General features: G+C 46.8%; 7 protein-coding genes across 7 annotated transcripts; 2 read left to right on the top strand and 5 right to left on the bottom strand.

Moving 5' to 3' along the window:
* Window positions 1–191: 191 nt before the first annotated feature.
* On the bottom strand, window positions 192–2,285 carry B9G98_03806 (Transketolase 1; the record flags this gene model as incomplete). The annotated part of the gene is made up of 1 exon (XM_024810363.1): window positions 192–2,285. The coding sequence occupies one exon, from the start codon at window positions 2,283–2,285 to the stop codon at window positions 192–194; it is 2,094 nt and encodes a 697-aa protein (XP_024666131.1).
* Window positions 2,286–4,579: 2,294 nt separating this feature from the next.
* On the bottom strand, window positions 4,580–5,542 carry B9G98_03807 (hypothetical protein; the record flags this gene model as incomplete). Its single annotated transcript, XM_024810364.1, has 1 exon — window positions 4,580–5,542. One exon carries the CDS (start codon window positions 5,540–5,542, stop codon window positions 4,580–4,582), a length of 963 nt encoding a protein of 320 aa, XP_024666132.1.
* Window positions 5,543–5,992: 450 nt separating this feature from the next.
* Window positions 5,993–8,719, bottom strand: B9G98_03808 (MMS19 nucleotide excision repair; the record flags this gene model as incomplete). The annotated part of the gene is made up of 1 exon (XM_024810365.1): window positions 5,993–8,719. One exon carries the CDS (start codon window positions 8,717–8,719, stop codon window positions 5,993–5,995), a length of 2,727 nt encoding a protein of 908 aa, XP_024666133.1.
* Window positions 8,720–9,128: 409 nt separating this feature from the next.
* B9G98_03809 (Chromosome transmission fidelity protein 18) lies at window positions 9,129–10,976 on the top strand (the record flags this gene model as incomplete). Its single annotated transcript, XM_024810366.1, has 1 exon — window positions 9,129–10,976. The coding sequence occupies one exon, from the start codon at window positions 9,129–9,131 to the stop codon at window positions 10,974–10,976; it is 1,848 nt and encodes a 615-aa protein (XP_024666134.1).
* A 424-nt stretch (window positions 10,977–11,400) lies between these two features.
* B9G98_03810 (Cell morphogenesis protein PAG1) lies at window positions 11,401–18,315 on the top strand (the record flags this gene model as incomplete). Its single annotated transcript, XM_024810367.1, has 1 exon — window positions 11,401–18,315. The coding sequence occupies one exon, from the start codon at window positions 11,401–11,403 to the stop codon at window positions 18,313–18,315; it is 6,915 nt and encodes a 2,304-aa protein (XP_024666135.1).
* A 44-nt stretch (window positions 18,316–18,359) lies between these two features.
* Window positions 18,360–22,469, bottom strand: B9G98_03811 (DNA topoisomerase 2; the record flags this gene model as incomplete). Its single annotated transcript, XM_024810368.1, has 1 exon — window positions 18,360–22,469. The coding sequence occupies one exon, from the start codon at window positions 22,467–22,469 to the stop codon at window positions 18,360–18,362; it is 4,110 nt and encodes a 1,369-aa protein (XP_024666136.1).
* Window positions 22,470–22,935: 466 nt separating this feature from the next.
* On the bottom strand, window positions 22,936–24,306 carry B9G98_03812 (putative transporter MCH4; the record flags this gene model as incomplete). The annotated part of the gene is made up of 1 exon (XM_024810369.1): window positions 22,936–24,306. One exon carries the CDS (start codon window positions 24,304–24,306, stop codon window positions 22,936–22,938), a length of 1,371 nt encoding a protein of 456 aa, XP_024666137.1.
* Between the last annotated feature and the right edge of the window lie 994 nt (window positions 24,307–25,300).

Here is a 25,300-nt window from a genome sequence, read left to right on the forward strand (position 1 = left end):
CGTAGTTGAGCAGTGGACTCAGCCACGGTATATTTCTAGCCGCTAGAACGCACACCGAGGCCACCACCAGAAACGCCAGGGGACCTGTATCCCACCAATCCATGCGTCAACGGGCTGGGGGATTTTCGCGGCTATGTAAGCGAGAAAACGGCAGTAAGTAACTAATGTCTGTAGTAAAACTACCTATCTATTTATTTGGCACCACGCTCACGAGTGGAGAAGGGGCCAGGGCCGGTCTGCACAAGGTGTGTGAAGGCATGCTTGACACGAGAAGCAGGCTTAGAAGACTTGTAGTACTCAATGGTTTTGAGAGCGCGCTTGGCAACGCCTTCAGGAGTGAACTCAAGAGCAGCATAAACCTGGTCATAAGGAGCAGAAACACCAAAGTGGTCGAGGTTGAAGTGCTCGTGGGTGTACTTGGACCAACCGAAGGCAGACTGAACCTCCACAGACATGGCGGGAACACCGTCAGGGAAGACGCTAAGCTGGTACTCGGGAGACTGGTTGTCAAAGGTGTAGAAATCGGGCATAGAAACAACGCGAACACGGTGACCCTGGGACTCGAGAAGCTTGGCAGCATCAACGACAATGCCAACCTCGGAACCGGTGGAGGCAATGATCAAGCTGGGGTTCTCGACATCGTGGAGGACATAACCACCCTTGGAAGCCTTCTCGATAGAAGAACCCTCAAGCTGGGGCAGGTTCTGACGAGAAAGAGCAAGCAGAGAGGGAGTGTGCTGGGTCTCCAACGCAACTTTGTATGCAGCGGAGGTCTCATTACCGTCAGCTGGACGCCAGACCATGAGGTTAGGCACAGCGCGGAAGTGAGCAAGAGTCTCAATAGGCTGGTGGGTAGGACCATCCTCACCAAGACCAATAGAGTCGTGGGTGGCAACCCAGATGACCTGGTGACCAGACAAAGCACTGAGGCGGACGGCACCAGCAGCATATGAAACAAAGTTCAAGAAAGTACCACCGTAAGGGATAAGGCCACCGTAGGCAGAAATACCGTTCATGACGGCACCCATGCTGTGCTCACGGACACCGTAGCGCACGTAACGACCAGCCCACTCGCCAATCTTCAAGTTAGGAGGCTGGAAGTCAATGGCCTGGTTGGGACGAGTCAAGTTGGAGCCAGTCAAATCAGCAGAACCGCCAATAAGCTCAGGAAGAACATCGTACAGCTTGGTCAAAACGGTCTCACTCAGTTTACGAGAAGCAACGGCATCGTCTTTGGGGCTGTAGACGGGCAGAGCCTTCTCCCAGCCAGCGGGGAGCTTTTTGTTGCAGCGGCGGATAAGCTCGGAAGCCTCCTTGGAGTACTCCTTAGAGTACTTCTCGAAAAGATTATTCCATTGAGCCTCGGCCTCAGCACCAGCCTTGATCTTCTTGGCAGTGTAGTCAGTAACCTCAGTGGGCACGACAAACTTCTCGTTGGGGTCGAAGCCAAACTTAGTCTTGAGCTGAGCAATGTCGTCGGGCTTCAAGGGCGAGCCGTGGACACCGTGGGTACCAGCGTTAACAGAGCCATAACCAATGGTAGTGGTAACGCGGATCAAAGTGGGCATGTCAGGAGTAGACTTGGCCTCCTCAATGGCGGCAAGAATGCCATTGAGGTCGCTGTCACCGTTCTTGACGTGCAGGGTGTGCCAGCCGTATGCCTTAACACGGGCCTCAACGTCCTCAGTGAAAGCAACGTCAGTGTCACCATCGATAGTGATATGATTGTCATCGTAGAAAGCAATGAGCTTACCAAGCTGCAAGTGGCCAGCAAGGGCCATACCCTCAGAAGCAACACCCTCCATCAGGCAACCATCACCAACAAAGCAGTAGGTGTAGTTATTGATGAGCTCGTAGCCGGGGCGGTTGAAAGTGGCAGCCATGTGTCTTTCGGCAATAGCCAAACCGACAGCATTTACAATACCTTGGCCGAGAGGACCAGTGGTGACCTCAACGCCCTCCAACTCAGCTTCGGGGTGACCGGGGCACTTGGAGTTGAGCTGGCGGAAAGTTTTAAGATCTTCGATAGAGTAGTTGTAGCCATACAAGTGCAACAGGATATACTGCAGGGCACAGGCGTGGCCGTTAGAGAGAACAAAACGATCACGGTTCAACCAGTTAGGGTTGGCGGGGTTGAAGTTCATAACCCGGTTGAAAAGCACGGAGGCCATAGGGGCCATGCCCATGGGAGCACCAGGGTGGCCAGATTTGGACTTGGCGACAATGTCGGCAGCCAAAGTACGGATAGTATTAACAAGTCTCTCGTCGACCTCAGTGAAAGTCATGGTAAGTAGGTGCCAAACTTCCGGGGAGGATGACTTAATAACTACTCTGTCCAGATCGGTTGACTCAGCAGGAGAGAGCAACGCCAGTGAATCGCTGCAGGCTGCAGTAAAGGCAATATAACGTAGAGGAGACGAAATACAGCTGTACACCGAGGTATGCGTTTCGAATTTACCACAATTACAAAGGACTAGATTAATCGTGTGGATATCATACCTTTTTTGCAAAAATTGGGCTTTTCATCACTAACTTAATGGTAGCAATTGTCGGCAACCCGATAATCGCGCTCAAACGTCCATACCCATGCGCAATCAGAGTGTGCTCAAGAGCGGCGAAACTCGCAAGAAACTCTGATATCCCTAGCTCAATCCACGTACTTTTTATTTCGATATTAAAGTTCGATCTCCCCCATTTTTTCAACAATCGGGTGGCCCAGCGTACTAACCCAACCGTATTCTATAGCTCTAAATCAACACCCGCAGGTTGGTGGGTTGCGCGAGATTACTGTTCCTGTTGCACGTGATAAACATCTCCACGGTTATTTTCGTGCTCTTAAACCGAATTGAAATGAAAATTTGGTCAAAAACTATATGAAATACTGCGCCCAAACCTTTCCATTTCGTTTGAGTCAACTTAGCAAGATTCTAATTTTGCAGATCTGGCACAATGCGGAATTTCAGCCCGCTGGTGGAGCGTGTAAATAAATGTAATCAAGCAGCACAAGTAGGCACACAACGGAGTCCGTCTTGGTCTATTTTAGTCAGCTTATTTTTCAGGCGAGGAACTCCGCTATCGCCTGTAGGAATTTGGTCCTGGAAGATCGACTTTTACAAGGAATTTGAAGTGCGGACGTCAAGTCCTTTAGCAGGCCTGCAGCTCGGCTAGCATGAGCTCGGATAAACTCAAATTAGAAAATTATGAGATATTTTATTCTTGAAATCTCTGCGAGTAGGTAATACCGTGTTCGCATCAATTGTATAAAGGCCGCAATAGTACCTGGTTCCTCAAGGACCTTGATAGTTTCAGCATATTTCGACTATGACTCCAATATCCATGTGTGGTGATATAGATCTAGGTTACTCAAGCAAGTCTGTCAACTAGTGTAGAACAGTACATGTACGGAAAGACGATCACTTTCCGCTGGGTAAAGTTTGCACAAAAGTCGGGCCATCAACAGTAATTACCCGATCTGCGTCCAAATCTCCGTTGGGGCTACGAACAACCCTTTTTCATATACGAGACGCATATGCATACTAATGACTCTAAGATGGCTCATACACACCAGCTGGACATAGCAACCATGTAGAGCACATTGGATATCTCGTCCAGTCACTCTAAACAAGTCAAACCGCGAAAACTTTTGTGTAATTATAGCTGAAAAGTCACTAGATCTCATATGTTAGTGGTCTTTTTTCCCGAAAATTGTCACGTGAGGCGATCGTGGTTTTTCCAGAGCCGTTGGGACGCCCATAGCAAAGTCGCGATCTCTCTAGTCAAAACTGGCTCCAAAATTGTTTAAAATTCATTGATATGGGCACGGAAGGGGGTCTCTTTCAGCAGAGTAGTACTTAGGAGCCCTTCATTGCGAAAATAGCCAAACAGCAAAGGTGAGCTTCGCCACCGGGCAACTCCGACGACCCATCTCCTGCGCCTCCACCGCCTGCATGCAGAAGGATCACGAAATATTTTCACTGCCGGATAAACAGTCCCGGGGAAAAATGATTCTGACCACTTTAAGCTCTCCAAAAAGCATTGTACGGGTTTCAAAATTTTTACTCTACCTATGGAAGAACTTTCCAGCCCGAGAAAACCCCCCAGTGACTAGGATCATCTGCGGAGAAAATGTTTAAACGATGACTCGCAAGGTTAGGTTTGAAATGTTGCATGTTTTTGTTCAACTATATAAGGGCCCCATGGCCTGATTGTTCCGCACCATCTCAAATATGCCTGCCCCTCTTAATACTAGCGCTTATATTCGTCCCTCTACTTCTACTAGCTCTCAATACTCTGTACTTTACGGCCAGCTAGAAAAGAACAGTCTTAGCTCCGTCAAGAGTGCTACGCAGTACGCAGTGCATTCGGTTAGTCGAATCTTCCACCACCACTAAGTGGTTCACTTCGATACCGACGTACCATCTCCGCATTACTAAATGCTTGTTTCAACACTATTTTATTCATGACCTCATGACATCAACACATGATATAAACGTATAAAGAAAATATATATATGTGTATTAAAACTTTCCGACCCATCTTTACCAGAGCCATAGTCTGGTCCTTGTTGGTCTCTTTGGTATCAGTCAAGATCCTCCCTCTCGACAGCGTTTGAGTTACGGGCGCTGGATGAGTCGAAACCACCGCCGTGATATAAATAAGCCTCCTCCGGAAGCTGCGAAAGGTACTCGCCGGTCGAAGACGCGTGGCTGACGGTGCTCATTCTTTCGTGCGAGGACCACGTCGAGGAAACCCGCGATGAGTATACTGATTCTCCCACCAAGTTTGGGGGGTGCATTCGTGGTAAAGGAACCACATTTGGTGTAGAATCTTCAGGAATGGCGACCATAGTGCTTCCAACGTCACCAGAACCATTCTCTGGGCGGGAGCCGACTCCAACCGATCGCCCCGATCGCCCTGAACGCGCGGACCCATTTGTTGAAGCTTGCGACGATTTACGGGACATTGGTGGTGGAGGCGGCCGCATTGAGTTCAAGGAGGCATTAGACAACGTGGGGTCTCCGGTAATTTGAATAAGGTTGGGTTGCCCCTGGACGGCCATTACCATTTCGGGAACGGACGCACGATAATTTGTGGTCGCAATAGAGTTGCGAATCGATGGTATTCCAGAACCTCGCTCGCCCATGGGTGGTAAAACCGCTACGCCTGGGATATAAGCAACCGGAATGACATTAGATTCTCTGGCCTGGTTCGTGTTGACAGTTGTGATACTGGCAGCCACTGATGGACGATGGGACCTGTTTTCAAATGGCGAACCGTCACTGGCATATTTCTCACTCAACAAGCTCATATCATCAGAGCGGCGGTTTCTAAAATAGAACCAAAGCCCAACACCCACGAGGAGCAGTAACCCCACAATACCTCCAACGACACCGCCAGCAATGGCGCCGGCATTGGAAGAAGATGATCCTGTCGATTGGCAAACCGCTACTGAGCATTCATTCACGGATTGAAGGATAAACCGACAAGTCTCGTGAGCTTTGCAAACGGGGCACACAGGGGTGGGACACGATGAGGTCGACATGATACTGGGTACAAAGTAGTAGCGTTATACTTTACAATCGACCGAGCGTGAAAGCTAAGCAAGTACGAAGCTGGTAGCGAAATGTAAAGCTTCAGCTTGTGCGATTGGCAGTGAATTTAAAAATAGCTTGCCTCCTTCGTCACGTACTTTGTGAGCGCTTTGAAACGGAAGGGAAGCTTGGGACCCAATCAATAGTAGCAATCTGGAAAGCACTCAGAGGCTAATTGTCCGTATTTTATCAAACCTTCTCAATCGAAAGCGAAATTTTACGCACCTAGATCCAGTCTGACAGCTTATTATTAACCCACAAAGAGCTTTTTTTTCCCTCCCGCCCAATACCACCAACCCTTACCCCTTAACTATGAAACCTGCACGAAGCATATACATGGTGTCGAGACGCGTCTCTTTAATTTGAAGTCTATGCATTTAGTATTTAATATATATTTTGGTTCACGAATAGTAAGCTTGGCGGCAACGTGCTGCTTGTCTTCTGACGGATCGTTTGGGGTCCCCGAGGGCTGGAACAAGGCCTGAAATCACCTGCTGGCGGTAAGGTTCGACTGCCCCGGAACCGAGTACGTTTGCAATTTCCGCCAATGTCGACAGAGCCGTTGATCGAACGGTTGCAGACAGTTCAGGCTTGCTGGAAACAGCAAGAAGACCAGGAATCAGAGCATCTAGGTGAGCGGCGAACAGTTTACTGGCATCAGATAGAGTTACCAGCACTGCGCCGATAGCCGCCAATTGCACAGCTTCGTATGGTATATCAAAGCTTTCCAGGATAATAGGCAGTACCTTAGGCAGGTGAGGGATCAATGCTTTAGCAGGTGAGTAGCGCAAAATTGCACCAAGGGCGATCATGTAGTTCACTCGACATGGTCCTCTAGCTCCTTCCACCAGGATATCAAGTTGTTCGACTAAGAGTCGTTGTCTGAATAGTTGGCGAACAACTATACCATTGTCTTTCACCAATAACCGATCTTTTGCCAGCAAGACACCAAAAACCTTGGCTGCAAATTGGCCAAGCGTGGGGTGAACGAGCAGGCCGGTAAGATAGTTTGCGATTTCAAACCCTTTCGGATCATTCCGCAGAATGAACCCTCGACCAAGCCAAGCCAACAATTCTAGTGAGTTGAGCAAACTAGGACTGTCTGTCTCAATGCTCTTTTTGAGCCATTGAATATACAAATCAACATCACCGTAAAGCTGAGGCCACTTGTTCGCAGCCACGGAAACTAGTCTGAGATAGCCACTACGCTCATAGATATCATTTGAGTGTGAAAGGGTGTCTGCAAGGTCCACAAAACTAATATCAACACGAGGAGGCTCGTCCAAAGCCACGATAAAACTAACAAACAGGCTCATCAAGTTGGTTGGTCGTTTACCAAATAAATGAGTTTTTTTTGTAAACAATTCTTGAATTTTGCCGACATACTGGGCTTGTCCTGACGAGGGAATAGCGCGGCCAGCGATCTCGCCGAGTTGACAGGCTTGGTCAATGGCGATGTTTGCTTGAAACGCTGGTGAGGACGAGGAAATAACAAACTCTTTCAAAAATGGGAAAACTGTATCGTAAAAGCTGGACAATTCAGACTTGTCTAGATGGCCCGCAGCGGTTACCAGACAATGCAGCATTGCAACGACATAATCAGTTTCTGTAGAGGCCAAGGCACGGTTGTACAAACGCACCGTTAGTTTGGTAAGGAGCTCCTTTGAAACAGATGTCTTTGCAAGGATGTTGAGAATGCGGGCGTTAGCCGGGTCCCAATTTTCTGATAGTTCTGACAACAACACAGACAAAAAATTCTCGACCATGGGTCCACTGCGAGGTTTTGCCAAAGTGATAAGAACTTCAAGAGCAGTTTCTTCGTATTGGGGGTTATTTAAAAGAGCCGTGAGTTTTTGAATGATGAGCGGGGAGAACTCCACGCTTTGCAGTGCCAGCAGGCCGAGTCCTTGAATAGCGTCTTTGGCAAAATCGACATCACCGTCAACACCGGCCAGTAAAACTGAGAGAATAGAGTCTCCTTGAGGAACTGGGTAAGATGACTTCAAGAGCACGTTAATGATCGGCACTCTTGAATTGAGTTCGTTTGCCGGACCATCAACAACTGTTTCGACCGCTGCATTTGCGAGAAGCTCAAACTCTCTAGGATATCCCTCAGTTACGCCCACAATAAGATGTGCAACTTGCACGCCAAGTTTAGGATTTGTCAAATTCGTAAACTCCTTTTGAACAACTTCGGTGAACTCATCACCCTGAGTAATTAAGCAACGAAGGACATTGATGGCAGATTCGTGAGTCTCATTCTCAATAGTTCCATGTAAAACCTCATACTTGACCCCGTCCCAAACTTGAAGCCAGTAAGCGTGGAGCTGGCCAGCATCTAGGGCCTTCAAACATGCCTCGAGGGTGCTTAGCGTCTCGACTTTGGTTGTGATGCTGATCGCAGTTAGCTTCGAGATGAGCCCTGGAATAGTATACTCTGCGATACTAGGATTGATCAGAGTTTGGCGAAGCTGCTCCTTTATTTCTTCGGCAGTAATTTTGTAGGGCATGTTCTTTGGTGGGGTAAATGTAACCGGGAAATAACAGAAAGACAAATCAAAAATGTCTTCTTTTTCGGAGGAGCTCAGTGTATAGTTACTGAGGATCTTTTGATTCAAAGATAACAGTAGCATAAGGTTTTCTGGGTCTTTTTCGCCCGAGGCGAGATCGACATAGGTTTTGACAAAAGACGGACTTTTAAACTTACTGAGGGCATCCAAAAGCCTGAGAATGGCATTACGCTTGACTTGCGGTTCCCGTCTCACCTCAATATCTACAAGACGCTCCAAAATTATTGATGCAAGAGACGACGGAAAGTTCGAAAGATTTGCCAGCGTCAGTAAACCTGTACTGACTGGAAGCAGGCAAGCCGAATCATCCAGACGGTCCGTCAGGAATGTTCCAATTACTTCAATTTGCTGTCGATTAAGCCCTGTGATGTGCTTAAGGGTGTCCGATAAACAACATGTAGCTCGCAGCCGGACATTGTCATCTTGCTGAACTAGCTGGTCGCCAAGAAGTCGAATGAACTCTAGAATATTATCCGGCCCTACTGCTTGTGCAAGTGATTGAGCAGTTGCCTCAGCGTTCTCGTTATCGAGCATATACTCATTGATGAGAGATTGCATGGTAGGCACTTTGAGTTGACGAAAAGCTTTGGAAAGAAATATTGGTCAGCCGAGTGTGGGGTGGAGATGAGGGCCCAGCAAGCAATAGAAGGATCAAATAGTGCTAGGACCTCTACTATATGTATGTAGATAATTGTGACAAGATTGATGATCCCAGAAGTTTGCCTTGATCGAGATTTTAGGAGGTTTGAAGTACCGGGAAATTGCAGTCACTCACGTGACATCACGATTTTGGTTTATGCGCGAGTCTAAGGTGCGATTAGCCCTTGACAGTATACCAGTCGATATGATTGCTGTGAGCCTGGAATTACGGCTCATTTTTGTATAAACTTGGCCTGTGCGACCTAACAGTTGGCCCTGTAACTTGGGCTCTTATAAAGCGCTGACTTTTTTTCGTAATCACGCGGAAATGAGCTTTCTGTTCCAGCAGAGCACGTCGATCAAACGGCAGCCAGAGGAAGCAATTCCTGCTGAACCGTTGCCCAAAAGACAACGAAACACAGCTAGATCTAGTGAAACAACATTCGGCTCCACCGAGCATTTTGGCGTGCCAATTTATGACATGCTTCGCGCACTAGACGCTCCCGATACGCGTCGCAGTGTTGACACTTTGCCAAAGACCTGTAAAACGGATGTGCTGTTTACCGATAAATATGCCCCGACATGCTACTTGGATTTGAGAGGCTCTCAGGATGTGCAACGCCAAATTCTTCGCTGGATTTCCCGCTGGCGTCCTATCGCATTTGACCTCGAGGTTCCAGAATCGGACCACACAGACGAGTTTGGTCGACCGTTGAAAAAAATTCTTCTAGTTCATGGCCCTCCAGGAGCCGGAAAAACAAGCTCAGTGCAAGTCATGGCCAGAATTGAGGGCTTTGATGTTCTTGAAATCAACGCCTCAGACGATCGAGGCGCTGCTGCAGTGCAGCAAAAGATCTCAAGCGCACTATTCAGCCACCAGGCAGTATCCAATAAGCCAGTGTGCATTTTGGCCGATGAAGTGGATGGCGCCGAGTCTGGTTTTGTAAGATGTTTAATTGAGTTACTGAAGGCTGATGCCAGGAAAGTCAAAGGCGTTTCGACGAAAGGCAAAAAGGCCAAGGACCATCTTCTCCAGCGGCCAATTATTTGTGTGTGCAATGAGGCATTCACCCGCACGCTTTTTGACTTACGACAGTATTGTGAGATTGTTTATTTTCCACCCTCATCTCCGAACCGGCTCCTGTCACAGTTGGAAGAGATCAACCGAAAAGAGGGTCTAAGAACACCAACCTCTGTGCTGCTGAGAGATATCCAGGAGACTGGCTGTGACTTTAGAGCCTGTCTAAATCGTTTGCAGTTTGGAGGCGATAGATCGATCTCGTATAAAGATTCCACAAAATCCTTGGCGGAGATGACATTGTCAGTTTTCAATAAGGAAGCCAAAGACCTCAATTTGAAACTTGATGCGTACGGAGAAGTTGAAAAGCTCTTTGATAGCTGTTTTTCACAGTATACAAATGCGTATTATGTTGACGACAGGATGCTGAAACCAGCTAGCATGGGCGATTGGTACGCGCTTGTTGACAGCCGACGGTTTAATGCAGCAAGTGAGTATGCAGCAGTCGCCATCAATCACATGTTTTTGAACTTCTCTTCGCTAAGTAACGGCCCAATGAAGTACGAGCGCCCTCCAAAGCTCTTCGAAGAGAAGAAGCGAACAATGACCCTCACCCAGGAAGCACGCCATAAAGCATCGACAGCTACAAGATCTATGTTTTGTTTGAATTCCTATCGCAGGGAGCTGGTTCCTTACGTATGGCAGCTGGCAAACCCTGAGGTCAACAACGTGCCCACTCCGCAGCAAAAGGCAGTTCTTGTCTCCTGCCAACAGTCATTGACCGATGCAGGCATTCGATTGTTTACAGAAAAACTCGAAAACGGGTCCTTGATACACCGTCTAGATCCCCCCATTAATCTGGCATGCTGCCTGAGTACTGACCAGATGGATTTCGCAGCTCACGGCAAGTTCGTGCACAGAAGCCATCTGAAACGCGCATTCGATGAAGCAAAGCGCCTTCAGATTAGGGCTTCTCCAACTCAGGCTGCAAGTCAGCAGGCTGTTCCTAAGCCTGAGTCCAAAATGTCCAGCAACTTTTTCTCTAGAGATACAATTGAACCCGCTGTCATCCAGCAGAACAAAGTCTGGATTAGCTACAGAGAGGGCTTCTCGAATGCCGTCAGAAAACGGCTGTCATGGAATGATATGTTTGGCTAGTATGCCCTCTCCAACATATGTTCATAATGCAAGCATTTATAATTTAAGCACAATATTAGCAAGATACCTTTTCGCGCTATAATACCCCAGATTCCTAACTAGATCTGCACTCGGCTACGCTTGGGATCTTATTAGGTTTAGTCAGAACCAGGAGGCAATCGATCCAAACCTAGTTTTTTTGTTTTTAAATTACCTCTGTGGATTGCTAGTCTTTGACAGACTATTTTGGACAAGCCCACACGTATCAAGCGGTTGAATTTTTGCATTCTTCAAGTACAGCAACGCCTTGCCAGCATTTACGGGTACATTTTGTCTTTGTTGTTTTTGAGCCACCCGTTTGCATTGGATCCGCCTAAATCGACACTTCCGCGGCACCAAACCTATTTATTAACGACCACAGCCATCATATTTTTGAATCCACCGGATGGAGAATAAAGAAGTTGTCCAAATCGAAATCCCCGAGCTCGAGTCAGGTGCGGTTGTTTACCAGGATGTGACTCCCGCGGTCGTGCCACCCTCAGTTCTGGAGGACAAGAAAAATTCTGTGGAAAAGCCGTCCACAGAATATGCACTGCACATTGTATTCACTCAATTTGTTAGATATGCCGAGCGCAAGTTGACAATGTTCGATTCGTTGACCGATGATTCCCAGGTTAACCTCGATTCTATTCTTGGTGAAGGAGTAGATGAAGAGTTGGACCGCATCATAAAGTCACTGGGTCACATCTCGCGTCGCAGGCCAAAACCAGTCATTGAATGTGTCATGTACTGGCGCAAGTCCAAGTCCGACCAAGATGCGGTAGCTCGCCAGTCCAAGTCTCCGGACTATATACAGGCAGAACGTCGGAGTTTGATCTCGATTTATGTTTTGAGTCGTGTGCTCACAGAAGTTGTTGAACAAACTCCGCCAGAAGTTCTTGGCAACGAGCTTTGTGAAAAACTCGAGGACATTGTGTTCAGACAACTCTTGGCAGCAAATCCGCAGGCTTTGGCTAAATCCAGCATTCGAAAGGCCAATTGGATTTCGCTCGCAAAGCTATTGGGACGCATGTCCAGCTTCAGATTTGCGATTGTCGAAGACCGATTTCTTTCCGAGCTAGAGAAGCTACCCAAGGTTGTTGATTCTTCGAGGGAGCAACAAGTGGTCTTCTTGATTCAGGCAATGAAGTATTTACAACTCAGCATCTACCCTGAAGATAGCCTTGAGGAGTCTGCGTATTTTCTCGAATCAATCGTCAAGTTCCTCTCTAAAACCCAGAATGCTGTTCTTCGCGATCAGTACGCAACTGTGCTTTGCACTATGTTTGAGCCTATTGCAAACGTGGTGACAGTTGAAGCAAACCATCCAGTCTGGGAGACTACGATGACCGCTCTATACAAGTTTGCATTGGAACTTATGAAAAAGTCATGGGACCACGGCTTTGAGCTCGCACACATGGTATTGTCTGTTGCACCCAAGGAACTATTTGCCGATAACTGGTTGAAATTATTAGAATCGCAGTTGTCCAAGTTGAAGGGTAAGTGGTCGCCTCGTTGCCCAGCTTTGTATGGTGCGGCAGCTCGGCTTCTATGGGTTCTTATTTTCCGTTGCAAAGAAACATTGAATGAAACAACCAAAAAGCTAGCACTTATAAACAAACTGCTTTTTTCACACAACAGGAAGAATTGGTCTTTGTTCACTCCTGGTGCCATCAACGCATCGGTCTACATTATCAGGGTTGCATTCCAGGGATATCAACAAAAGACAATTGACGAGATTTTGTTCCCTCTACTCGTAGGCAGTGAAGCCAATCGCGTGGTCGCAAACCCTACAGTTTCTACAGATTCCATTATTCCGGAACGCGCCTTGGTCGCTGTGCGAGCCTATATGGCTATAATGGAAGACTTGACATCCGCTGAGCCCCTTCCTTTCCCGACTATTAGCACCTTTGAGAAACCTTACTACTTCGATGTCACTAAAGCTACTCTGCTTCCCAAAACGTTGAAAAAGGAGCTGGTTGAAAGTTTGGAGCTGTTTGGTAACAGCCTGGGCCAAGTGGTAAGAATAGTGGAGCAGCATCTCCAGGAACCAAGAGCCGAGGACCATGTATCCCGTCAAAATTCTGTTACTCAATTCGTTGGTTTAACCCAACCAAACCGTTCTCGTGGAAGTGTGGAATTAATGGCTGCTTTACTTCAAAGTTTTGCATGGTTTTCACATGATGGTCATCGGTTCATTGATGTGCTCTGTCGTAATGTAGCCAACCGTTCAGCAACCATTGCCCACACTGCCACTGTCTCGCTTAATCAAATCGCTCGAATTGGAGATATCAGACTGGTGGTTAGCAACTTCGTGAAATACATGTTTGCGTGTGATTCGCGTTTTTTTACCAACTACGAAATGCCATCATCATTGGAAATCCTACCCATGCTGAGAGTATACGTCGGTCTGCTGGAGATTTGGGTTTCCCGTCTACAACGTGGTGACCCTGGGTTTAATGAGAGCAGTAAAGAAATGACATTGAATATGTTATGGCCAATCGTCGAAGAGATTGAGGGAAATGGCCTCTACTTTTTGTGCTCACAGGACCAGGAAATCAGAATGCTAGCTTTGAGGGTTTTGTGGCTCATTACAGAAATGGACAAAGCCATTGTTGAATTCAGTGGCACCTCGGAATGTGTCCCGCCTCGAGTGATTGATGCTTTGGAAAAAATGGAGATCGTCAGGCTTGTTAAAGAATCGGTTCCGCCACTGGAGCTGAGCATGCCCGAGAGGTCTCGGATCAATAAATTCAAGGCGAAGAAAGGTGCTTCCATTGCCAGGCTTGCCGATTCAGATTATGGTGTTGACTCCGCTATCTGGCTCAAACTGTTTCCGCACATCATGGCCCTGTGCTTCAAAGATTACCCTATGCCCGTTGCAATCTGCCGAAATATCATTTGTGAGAGGCTGGTTGGGATGCATGATGTGGTTTTAACTGTAGTGGATCATCATTCTAGATCATCAAACTCCTCGTTTGCTGTCAAACACCCTGTGAGGACGCACGCTGAAACTGTTGTCGATCAATGGCGTATCTATTTGATGGTTGCATGCACTACCCTTACCACTACTGACGAACAGAAGCTCTTTGTACCACAACAGACCTCAACACCCAGCCACAGTCGAAAAAAGAGTCTTCAAAAAGTTACATTTCATCATCAGAGAGTTACATCGGCTCGATCAATTTTCCGGATTTTGATCCCCCTGCTAGGAGTCGGTCACCAAGTCGTGGTGGATGCTATTATCTCTGGCATCGCTTGCATCAATGTTAACACATACAAAGTGTTACTCGAGGTATTTTCACCTGTCCTTCAGAATAAGATCGCTGATTTGCGCAGATTTGTTCCTCAAAATGTGAGTCCTGGCTCCCCCAGTGCTCAAAGGATTGTCACAGAGATTACACAAATTTTTGTTCTGACCGCTCATAACCTCAAAAATGAAACAATCAAACAGGATCAATGGATCAAGGCAGAGCTCTCGAGTATTTTCCACAGCATTTTTTTGTTATTGAATGCACCTTACCTACAAATTGACTACAGCTATCAAAGCTTGCGCCGATTCTACTGCAGGCTTCTTACCGATGTTCATACAAATTTGGACGCAGCAATAGTGGCTGACAATTGCTTGGACCAGCTCTGGCTACTTATTGAGAGCTGGTCGCCCTACGGTATCTCTGCCTCATCAGCCGTCTCACGTGAAGCTGCAATGAAACGAGCTGTCATAGCATCGGCCAAAGACCTACAGGAGCAACAGCTGGTTGATGCTTCGTTTGACTATGATAAGCGCAAGTTTGACGTAGCAACTTCTTGGGCTCTTGCTGCACTCTGCAAATATCGAATGAAGCAAAATATTGTTGATGAAGGTTGTGTGCGGCTAATACACACTCTTTTATCGCTCAAGAGTGATACATTACAGGAAGCAGGGCGATTTGCTCTCACAAATCTGCTGTCACATAGTCTCAAGAACACGCAGCTTGTAGGCGAAGTGGTCGGCCATTGCTACAGAAACAGCGGCGTTCACCGTGGTGTCCCTCGAAGCTACTTCAATTGTCTGGCAAATGTTGTCCTGGCTCAAGACACTGACACAAAATTCGTCAATGGTGCACAGCTGTTAGCACTTGGGCTGTTCAAAATCGGAGACCCAGATGTAGACACCCGCATTAAAGCTCTGCATCTTCTGCGTCATGTTGAAAAATGTGTATATGGTGCCTCATCTTTCCCTGAGTTCCGCCAGCATGCCCTTTCCTCAATCCCCAGTGTTTGGAAGCAGGAAATTTTTTGGCTCAGCGCTTCTCTGGCAAAATCTCGGATAGATGAAACGTACACAATCTTTTCTGAATTGTGCAGAGTTTTTTCTCAGCTCGATCAGATGGAGTACAGGGATCTACTGAGTGTTCTACTTCCTTGGGTTCAAAATATTGAATTCAAACAATCAGTGTCTTTTATTCCACACAATGGCGCTGCATTCGAGAGTTACATGACGGATCCGGAGTCTATTATGGTACTCTTGAACTTGTTGGAAATTTCTGCAACACTATCTGATACGATCGCAAACGAAGTCAGTGCACTCTGGGTAGCTCTTTGTACTGGTCCTAACGGACCGAAAAATGTTGAGATTGTGATCTCATTCATGTACTATGTTTGTCTTTGTCGGCGAAGTATGGGACTCATTGAGATCTGCCACCGTGTGATCAACTTTTTGAATGGAACACCTGCCGCGACATCAGTCTATGCGTATCTGCAAAAACTGCTTGAACCTCGCTGGATGGTATCGCAAACTCTTCGAGATTTGGATACTGATATGGCTGAAGAAATGTATCCACATGTGGCTCAGCTGAACTATATTGTGGCTGCTTCAGAAAAGGTCACCCACAATGTCACAAGTCAACCATTACCGCCGTTTTCTTTTGCTCAACTTGCTGCTATTTTTCTCGCTGATACTATTCCGTCGACAGAAGTTGGCCGTCCTAATCTGACCACCATTCTGCACGTTGCTTTTTGTCTAGCAGACCATTTTGTGGGCACATTACAAACTAAAGCGAGAAAAACATTGTTGAGTACAGTGGGCATGTATGCCTTCGACCAATATGAGGCCATGGTTGAGCTTACACACTATCTCGAGGGCCCCTCAAGTTTGGAGTGGTCATATGAGGATTTGGCACCAACAAGCAAGACAGTTGATACAACGCCTGAACAGCTGATCAAACTAGTGAAGACAACTGTTAGTATAATGGAGAAAGTCTATCCAGACATTAAACGGGTATGGGCAGTCGAGGCTGTAAAGTGGGCTACATCATGCCCTGTACGTCATGTGGCTTGCCGCTCATTTCAAATTTATCGATGCTTATTAGTTGAAACTGATCAAGGAGTGCTTGCCGATATGCTTGCTAGGTTGTCACCAACTATTTCTGAAACGTCGCCTGAGATTCAAATGTTCTCACTACAGATTTTGATATCGCTGAATGCTGTCGTGGATCACCTGGATCCCCAAAAACTGTTTCAGTTCCCTCAACTTTTCTGGGCTACAGTTGTCAGTTTAAGTTCCGTTTCCGAGCGTGAATACATTGAAAGTTTATCTACAATGTCAAAGCTTTTGGAAAAGTGGGATTTCACTACTGGAGAGACGGTTGCGACACTGCAGAATACATTCCCTGCTAGATGGGAAGGTGAGTATGTGCCTGTTTTCAAACTCGTACTACTAGGGCTAAGATCAGCAAACAGCTACGAGCAGAGTCATAAAGTTTTGTTGCAGCTACTCAAGATCCCACCAAATGACCTGCTAGTTGATATTCATTATCTTCCACTAGCTTTGGTGGTGAATCTCCCTCGCTTTGCTCATGCTATGGAAACCAAAGATTTCACTACCGTTCTAGAGGCTGCAGAATTATTGGAAAGCTTGTGCATTGTTGCTTCCCCCCAACTAGCTCGAATCTTGAATTCCTTCCGCATGAATAAATTCTGGTCCAAAGGTGACTTCGTTTCTCAGTATGTTTCGGCATTGTGCAGCGTGTTCAGCATGAGCCTAAGCTCCATACTGCTCACCCTCATGGGAACTTTGTCGAACAGTATTGACTGGGTTAAAACGGAGACGCTGGCTGTCCTCAAACTGTTATTCCCTCGAGTCGACTATCGCAGTGATGGTGACCTGGCTTCTTTGGGTGCTGATATCGTTTCACCTCTCCTTCGATTGTTGCAAACCGAATATGTGGAGCAAACGCTGGAGGTACTCGATGAAGTTGGCTCCCTAGTAGTTGGAAAACAAGACAAGGACATTCTGCGCATGAGTTTGGGCTCTAAGCAGCTTGTGAAGGAATATGAAACGACTAGTAGCTTGTATGGTATCCCTGAAAAGAGTGGCTGGTCTATTCCCATGCCAGCTGTGACAGCTAAGATTGTCCGTCATAATATTCATGCGGTCTTTTACACTTGTGACACCAGTCAAACGTCGAGGGTCGAGCTTGACGAAATTCCTTTTGGATTTGAACGTGACGACGACTACACTGAATACCACGAACCCTTGGTAGGAATGGACAGTATATCTACTACTGCAGGCGGACTGGCCTCAATGGACAATATGCTCACAACATTAGATGACCTGGACACGTTCTTCACCAATGTTGGAGATACTAATGGAGAAAGTTATCACTACGGAATGAGACGATATAATCATGGTCGAAAGCCGTCGCAAGCTTTCACAGAGAGTAGTGTCGCAGAAAGTTTCACAAATGACCGGCACGAAGGAATTTCGATCCCTCAGCTCTACGACAAGAAAGTTTCTCTTATTCTAAACCAATCCCTAGGCCGCACACAATCGGCGGTTTCATTCCGCAACACCTTCGATGATACTGTTGCGCCTGAGTCTCCTCTCGGAGTACCTGCCGGTGGGAGCGCTGCTGTCAGTCATCGCCGTTTCGGTTCTTATGCGAGTAATCTTTTTGCAGATGATAGTTTCAGTCGGGGTCTCCAGCCCTATGGTTCGTCATCCACATCATCACTCCGCCGCTCTGCTTCAGTCTCAACAGTCGCTGACAATTACCCTGATTCAAGTAGTCGAAGCTCCCCGCGCCGTGACGCAAACAGAAGCTTCTCTCCTCAGACAAGCAAGTCGCAGCATGGGACTGCCACTACTGTGTCTAAGCCTGCTGGTTCTGACTCCTCTTTCCGACTTGAAAGCCTTTTGCGTGGTAAACGAAAGAACAAGAAGAACGATAAAGACCGCGACAAGACTCAAAAGGGCCGCGAAGCAGAGCGCGACCAGGACCCCGCGCCGCCAACGATCGATTGGCGCACTCATGACCACATGTCGTTCCAGTTCCCGTAGCTTTATGTCATCTCGCTTGAATAGTAAATTCATCTCTAATATATTTAATCGCTATCTTCTGAAAGAACGAACGCTGAAACATTAGGCTCATCTTCGTCGTCACTAATCTGGATGCGAACAGGTGCTGCTCTACGAGAGGCACGCGGGCTTCTCTCAACAGGGGTCACATCAGCCATAGAAACATCGGAATCAGACTCAGCACCAGACTCCTCTTTTACCTCGAGTTTTTTGGGAGGCGATTTCTTACGTGGAGCAGCTTTGGCTTTGGGCTTTGGATACGCTGCTGTAGTAGGCGGAACCGGTGTTTCCGCAGGTGTGGAAGCTTCGGTCGCGACGGTTGAAGCAGCAGTCGAAGCAAGCGTAGATGCCGCTGGTGTAGCAGATTTAGCGCGAGGTTCAGACTTCACGCTAGAGCGTGTCGCAAATGTTTCGATGGGTGGCAGCTCGACAATTTCCGTAGAAATATACTGAGGGGTCGCTGTCTTCTTAGCCTTCTTAGTACGCTTTTTAGGGGCACCAAATTCGTCATCGCTATCATCGCTATTCTTTCCCTTTCGCTTGGCGGCACGCTTTTTCCCGCCTCCAATTCTAACAAGAGTCTCGCGGTCTTCACGGTCCTTCTTCTCGAACTCGTCCCATTGTTCCATGAATTTATCAAGGTCGGCATTCCACAGGTCTTTCGCAGATTTTGCAAGAAGAATGTTTAGTTCCTCTTCAGTCTCATCCCGCTGCCGTAGGAGGCGCTGGTACATTTCGCGAGTCAACGACATGATACGCATCTCAAGAAGATAGTCGTAGCTAGGTTTAGTTTTTGAGACAACAGGTACTTCCTCACCAGCAGTGGTGGTCTCAATAGTATCCTCTGGCTCCATCAGCTCCTCTGCATCAAGTTGCATCTGCTCATCAGGCCAAACAGGAACGCCACCTGTTCCGAATTTGGGGAAGCGCAAAGTTTGAAGATCCTCAATAACATCGCGCTTCGGACGGTTGGAGATGACCAGTTCGTTATCGATAATCATCTTGATAAATCTGGCTCGGGAAGTCAATCTCTCAAGGTGGTTACGTAGCTGTTGGCTCATATTGTCCTTGCGACGGACATAGTAATCCAAGCGTACATAGTAAAATTCCCTGAGGATATCTTCAGCCGTACTGTAGCGTCGCAGACGGCCCTGAGGGTCAAAGGCAACCATGTTCGAAGTAGACATTGGCGCGATCAACTTGAACTTGTTATAAAGGCCAACCTTGCAGGCTTTCTCCATCTCTTCCTTGCTCAATTTAACAATGAAACGAATACCAGCACCATGCTCTTCGGTCATGTCATCCAAGAACTCACCACTAGCCAGCTTCTTGTCACCTTTTGAGCTACCGATAAGTGATTTCAGAAGGAACTCCTTCATGGTTTGCGTCCACATCCTGACAGGAAGCTCAGTGATAGCTAAAGTTGTTTCGTTAATGACCTCGATTCGACCACAAACACGGAACTGATGATCAGATCCTGGAACTTTTTCAATAGTTCCTGACCAGCCACGGTACCAGGGTACTAACGGCTTCAGCGCCTCACCGTTCATCATTCGCCGGATGTTTTCGACGAGATCGACTGGGTTGAAACTGGGAATGTTGGTGGACCATCCAGTGCCAATACCCTCAGTGCCATTCACAAGCAATGTGGGCAGGATTGGCACGAAATGCTCAGGTTCAACTGTGCTCTCGTCGTCTTGCATGTAATTGAGCAGTGGGTCGTCGTTGGAATTAAAGAGAGTACGAGCCAATGGATTCAATAAGGTACTGATGTAACGAGCTGCAGAAGCATCTTTACCGCCTGTAGCACGAGAACCAAAACCACCCTGAGGAAGCAAATAATAGATGTTGTTGGTACCAACAAAGCTCTGCGCTAAACCAATAATTGTTTGCTGCAGAGATTGCTCACCATGATGATAGCCCATTTTTTCAGTAATGTGGCCGGCAAGGGACGCAACCTTGATTTCAGTGTTTCGTCTCTGTGCGCACGAATATACCACTTTCCTCTGAGCCGGTTTCAATCCATCCATAACAGATGGGATCGATCGCAAGTTGTCGGCCATTGAGAACAAAATCAGCTCTTTATCGATGAAGTCTTTGATACCAATTTCATTGATATTCGAGTCCAGGTATGTGCCAGGAACGTACTCCTGTAGCCACTGTTTGCGATCATCGGCGCGGGATTTTGAAAATGCGAGCTCAATACGTTCTTTGTCTCCCTCCTGAAGATTTAGGAACGTTTTTTCATGGCGTGCAAGTTCCGAAAAGTACTCTCGGCCTTCAGTTTCGGGGGTCGAAGTACCGAGACCCTTATAGTACTTGTGTTTCCAGCGACAAGTGCGGCCCTCAGTCTCACGCCATTCCTCGAATTCAGGCATGTTGTAAAAAGGAATGACCTTTACTGCTCGACCATTGCGAAGAATTGTTACTTTGACAATGGGTGTGATAAACTCTAACAAAAATCCAGGGATATCGAGAAGGCCTGGGAATAGAGACTCCAAAAAGTTGATGATAAGACCTTTGATGTGGCTACCATCATGATCCTGATCGGTCATGATCATAATATGCCCATAGCGCAGACCCTCAGTTGATGTATAAGTCTTCTTGTGCTGCAACCCAATAATTTTCTTTAGTGCTGCAATTTCTTTGTTGTTTAGAATCTGCTCTTGGGAAGCATCACGGACGTTTAGAATCTTACCACGCAGAGGGAAGCACCCATAATAATCACGACCGATAACTGCTAATCCAGCAACTGCTAGCGTCAAAGCGGAATCACCCTCGGTCAGGATCAAAGTGCATTTAGACGAGTCTTTTGTACCTGCCATATTTGCGTCTTCCAGTTTGACAAACTCCGTAAGACGGCGTTTACGTCCACCATCTTGCTTCTTGAGCGCCGCGTTTGATGCTCTCTCGGTGATCTCGAGCAATCTATCCGTAAGACCGGTCTTGTTCATAATATCCTTGAGGAATTTGTCGGGGAGCTCGCATTTGCTGCCAAAAGCAGAAACCTTGGTTGTCAACTGCTCCTTGGTTTGAGATGTAAAGGACGGATTGTTGATTTTGCAGTTGATAAACAAAAAGATATTGCTTCTAATGTGCAATTTGGTGAGCTTACCAGCGCGGCCCTTATTCTTCTTGGTCATAACATCTAGAGCATAGTTCACAATCTGCTCAGTGACATGGCTCACATGTGTACCACCAGAAGTTGTAGCAATCGAATTTACGAATGACATTTGGTTGAAACTTCCGTCAGACAGAGCGAAGCCAACCTCCCAGCGGTCATTCGGTTTGGAGATTAAAACATCAACCTTCTCGTCATCTTTGGACAATGCCTTTGCATAAAGATTCATGTAGTTTTTGAAGTTATTCACGGGAACAGTGGCACCATTGAGCTTTACATTTACACCTTGAATGGTACCTGCCAAATCAAAGATACGACGGCGTAGAACCATCAAGTGGTCGTTGTCAATTTTTTCCATTCCAAATCGAGCAAGATCAGGCTTGAAGGTGATCATGGTATACGGTTTTTTATTGTTGACGGCCTTAATCTTAGGTTTGTCGACCTTGGTCATGTTATCGCTCCAGTCCTGGTGATAGGTGTTATGGGTATCGCATGTTTCGAGAGTAAACTTTGTAGAAAAAATGTTACAGAGCTTAGCACCGAAACCATTACGGCCACCAGTGACTTTCTGTTCTGAGTCGTCGTAGTTTGAAGACGTCAACAGGTTGCCAAAAATCAGTTCTGGAATGTAAATTTTTTCCTTCTCATGGATTTCAATCGGGATTCCTTTGCCGTCGTTACGTACAGAAATCTGATTGTTCTCTGTATCAATGATTACCTGGATTGATGTCATTGAGGGATCACGCACCTTGTTATCGGCCGCATTCACGAGAATTTCATCAAAAACTTTGTAAAACCCAGGCACAATGTTGACTGATTTGTACTCAACTTCGTTGTTTTCGTTGCATACCCACATATTCGACTCGTGGAACTCTACAGAGCCGATATAAGTATCGGGACGCTTCAAGACGTGCTCCAGCTGAGAGAGCTTTTGGTACTCATGTGAGGAGCCTTTACCCTTGGCTTTTGTTCCATTCGTAGAACCCCCACTAGCGGAGTCAACATCAACACTCATTGCCCTTCTGCAGGTCGAAAAATTACAGCTAAGGGAAGAGGAAAAGTGAGGTGGTGCTACGCGATCCTTGATGTGTAAACAGGACCACTTTGTCAGGGTAGGGGTACACTTGAGTGGAAGCGCGCACGTTGGGCTTGTCGAAACAGATTTGATGAGGCTTCTTGGTGCATACCTGGCCGCTGTATTATACATCAGGCGTTTGAAGGTATTTTCTAAGACTGATTTCGCGTTCACTTTGCTGTTCCCTAGCTTCATGACATGACGCGTGCGAGTTTCCAAGACAGTGTGTTATTCCGCTTTGGTCAGCAGGTGTGCGTGCCCTTGTTTGATGGATAGAAATATCCCGATATACTATATCTACTTTGCAGGGATTTAACACTCGTTTCTTGATCTAATTAAATTATGAGCCGTAATATGAGAAAAAAATTAGAAGTGTGTATCAAAAAATATTAATGGGTGGAGACAATTATGCTTTCCAAGTAAGTTTGCCTTTCGTGTACAGGCAACGACTACCGAAAATGCAAATCAAGCCCAAGACCCAGGTTAGCGCACAAAACAGCTGGCCATAGATCCAGCCATATTTACGGATGAGCATACCAGTGAAGGGTGCACCAATTAAGCAGCCTCCACCGATACAAAGAAAGGCAAAGCTCAGTCGAACACCGATGCGATTCATATTTGGCGTTAAAATGGACACAATGATTGGTGGCATTGCTACAATTGGTCCGCTCACCATGGCAAAAATGATACCAACTGTTAGAGTACTTCCTCGTGTCTTTGCCCCCATCCACGCGAAACTCAACGCAGCGGATAAAAGCTCGGTGAGCATGAGTACATTATATGCGCCGATACGTTGGACAAGGACTGAAGGTGCCAACCGGCCTACAATGGAGCAAGCATTCATGATAGCAGTAAGGTAAGGCAAGACTTCTGATGTGGGATCAATGTGTGTTGCCCATGACTGAAAGTAAAAGTAGAACTGGTAGAAACCTGAAAATGCTAGGAAACTGCCAAGACAAAACATCAGAAAAATGGGCTCTTCGAGGCACTCAAATGCAACCAAACTACCACCCTTGCGAGGTGGTAAACGAGGTTTGATGACAAGGGCCGGAACCATACCTACTGCGAGAACAATGAATCCTAAAACTCGCAACGACCACCCAAACCCAATTTCGGGGAGCATTTTATGCACTGCGGCAGAGAACACTGTGCCTCCGACTGAAGAGCCGAGCACGGCACACCCAACAGCTAAAGGTCTCTTCGTAGTGAACCAAGGCGTCACCGTTCCCATTCCAACCAAAAATGACATAGAGGCAGCAGTTCCGAATAGCAACCCTTGACAAAGAATCACTTGCCAGTAGTTTTTACAGAGGGATAGCATCATAAGAGAAAAAGACTGCGCGACTGCCGCTACAAGTAGCATTATTCTCTGGTACCCCTTGTCGACGAGCGCTCCAAAAAATACTGTTCCTGCGAAGGTCATAGCAGCCGTCAAGCAGCCGATCCATGAGATCCGGAAAGGGCCTTCGTTAGCGAGAAGCTCCTTGCTGTAGTAGTCTTGGAATTCACCGAAAGAATTGATGATGCCCCATGCATTGACGTTACACATGAAAGCAGCCACCACTTGAAGCCATGCAGTTAAACCACCATTTGGTGGTTCATCAGTGATTGTGCTGTGATGGCTGCGGTGACTGACTCGCGAGTTGATTTTACTCAAGTTCGCGTATTCCCCGCATTCGCCCTCGGCTTCTCTGAGCTCATTGGGTTCACTAAATATACTCGTCAATCCGGATGCGTCACTCAGGGCATCTTTGGAATCTTTAACGTGTACTTCCATTCGTCGAGAACCCCACACTACAAGTGTTCTTGGTGCTGTTTTATATATCCCCTTTCAGTAGTAAAAAAGAAATTTTACATGAGTTCGTCGAAGACCTTGCCCAATATATGCACAATTACAAATGCTCTTTCATACAAAGATCACGTCGATAAGCATATTCCGCTGAGTGCCTCAATCTCTTGCGAACTCTGGTTAATCTCAGCTGAATTCTGTCTCTTTTGCGCGATGTACCTGATTGCCCTGGATAGCGGTGGTCACACCTCATGCTAATGTGTAGGGGTCCCAGCCAACCTAGCCCTAGACCTGAGCGTTTGTGGCAGCACTGGGATCATCGCGTACAGTTCAATGCACAATTGTTTTTCTTCCGTAAATACCAATAGTACCACGCGCTTTTGTCAGGATATTTCTCGTGGTGTCTGGAGATATTGCAATTGTGAGTATTCCGGCGAGTCTCCGCTTCCTGCACGAGATACCTGCGTTTTCGGATATGCATGATGGGACGTACGTCAAGCGTGAGTCATGGCAAAATACCCTTTCAAATCGTCAAAATACACTGAACTTGACATTCTCGGCTTTAATAAATTTGCGGCCATACTAACAAGTATTTCAGTTAACCAGTACTCCCAGGGCCAGCGAATTCCGAGGTACAGAAGGTCATCGCCCCACCAAGTAAATCTTACAACAAAGATTAGTATCAGATTGCTACATTACGCCGCCAAATAAAACGCGATGGCGTAAGATTATGGTTCATCTCTGAGTACGTATCCAAAGTGTCTCAATGTTTTCCTTCTATGGTTTCAGCCAAAAGAGGGAGAGAGAGAAGATTTCATAAAACCCCTCCTCACCAGGTAGTAGCATGGGGCAGTAAGCGGCATACTCCGACACGCTTCTCGTTACACGGTTCTATACATTAATCAAGCTGAGAATCCTGATTGCTTTTATCCAATATGTTTACTTTTCGGTACTGAGATAACGTTCTTCTGATCTCTTCAGC

This window comes from Wickerhamiella sorbophila (assembly GCF_002251995.1).
Source record: "Wickerhamiella sorbophila strain DS02 chromosome Unknown contig2, whole genome shotgun sequence".
In the NCBI taxonomy this organism is placed as follows: Eukaryota; Fungi; Ascomycota; class Dipodascomycetes; order Dipodascales; family Trichomonascaceae; genus Wickerhamiella; species Wickerhamiella sorbophila.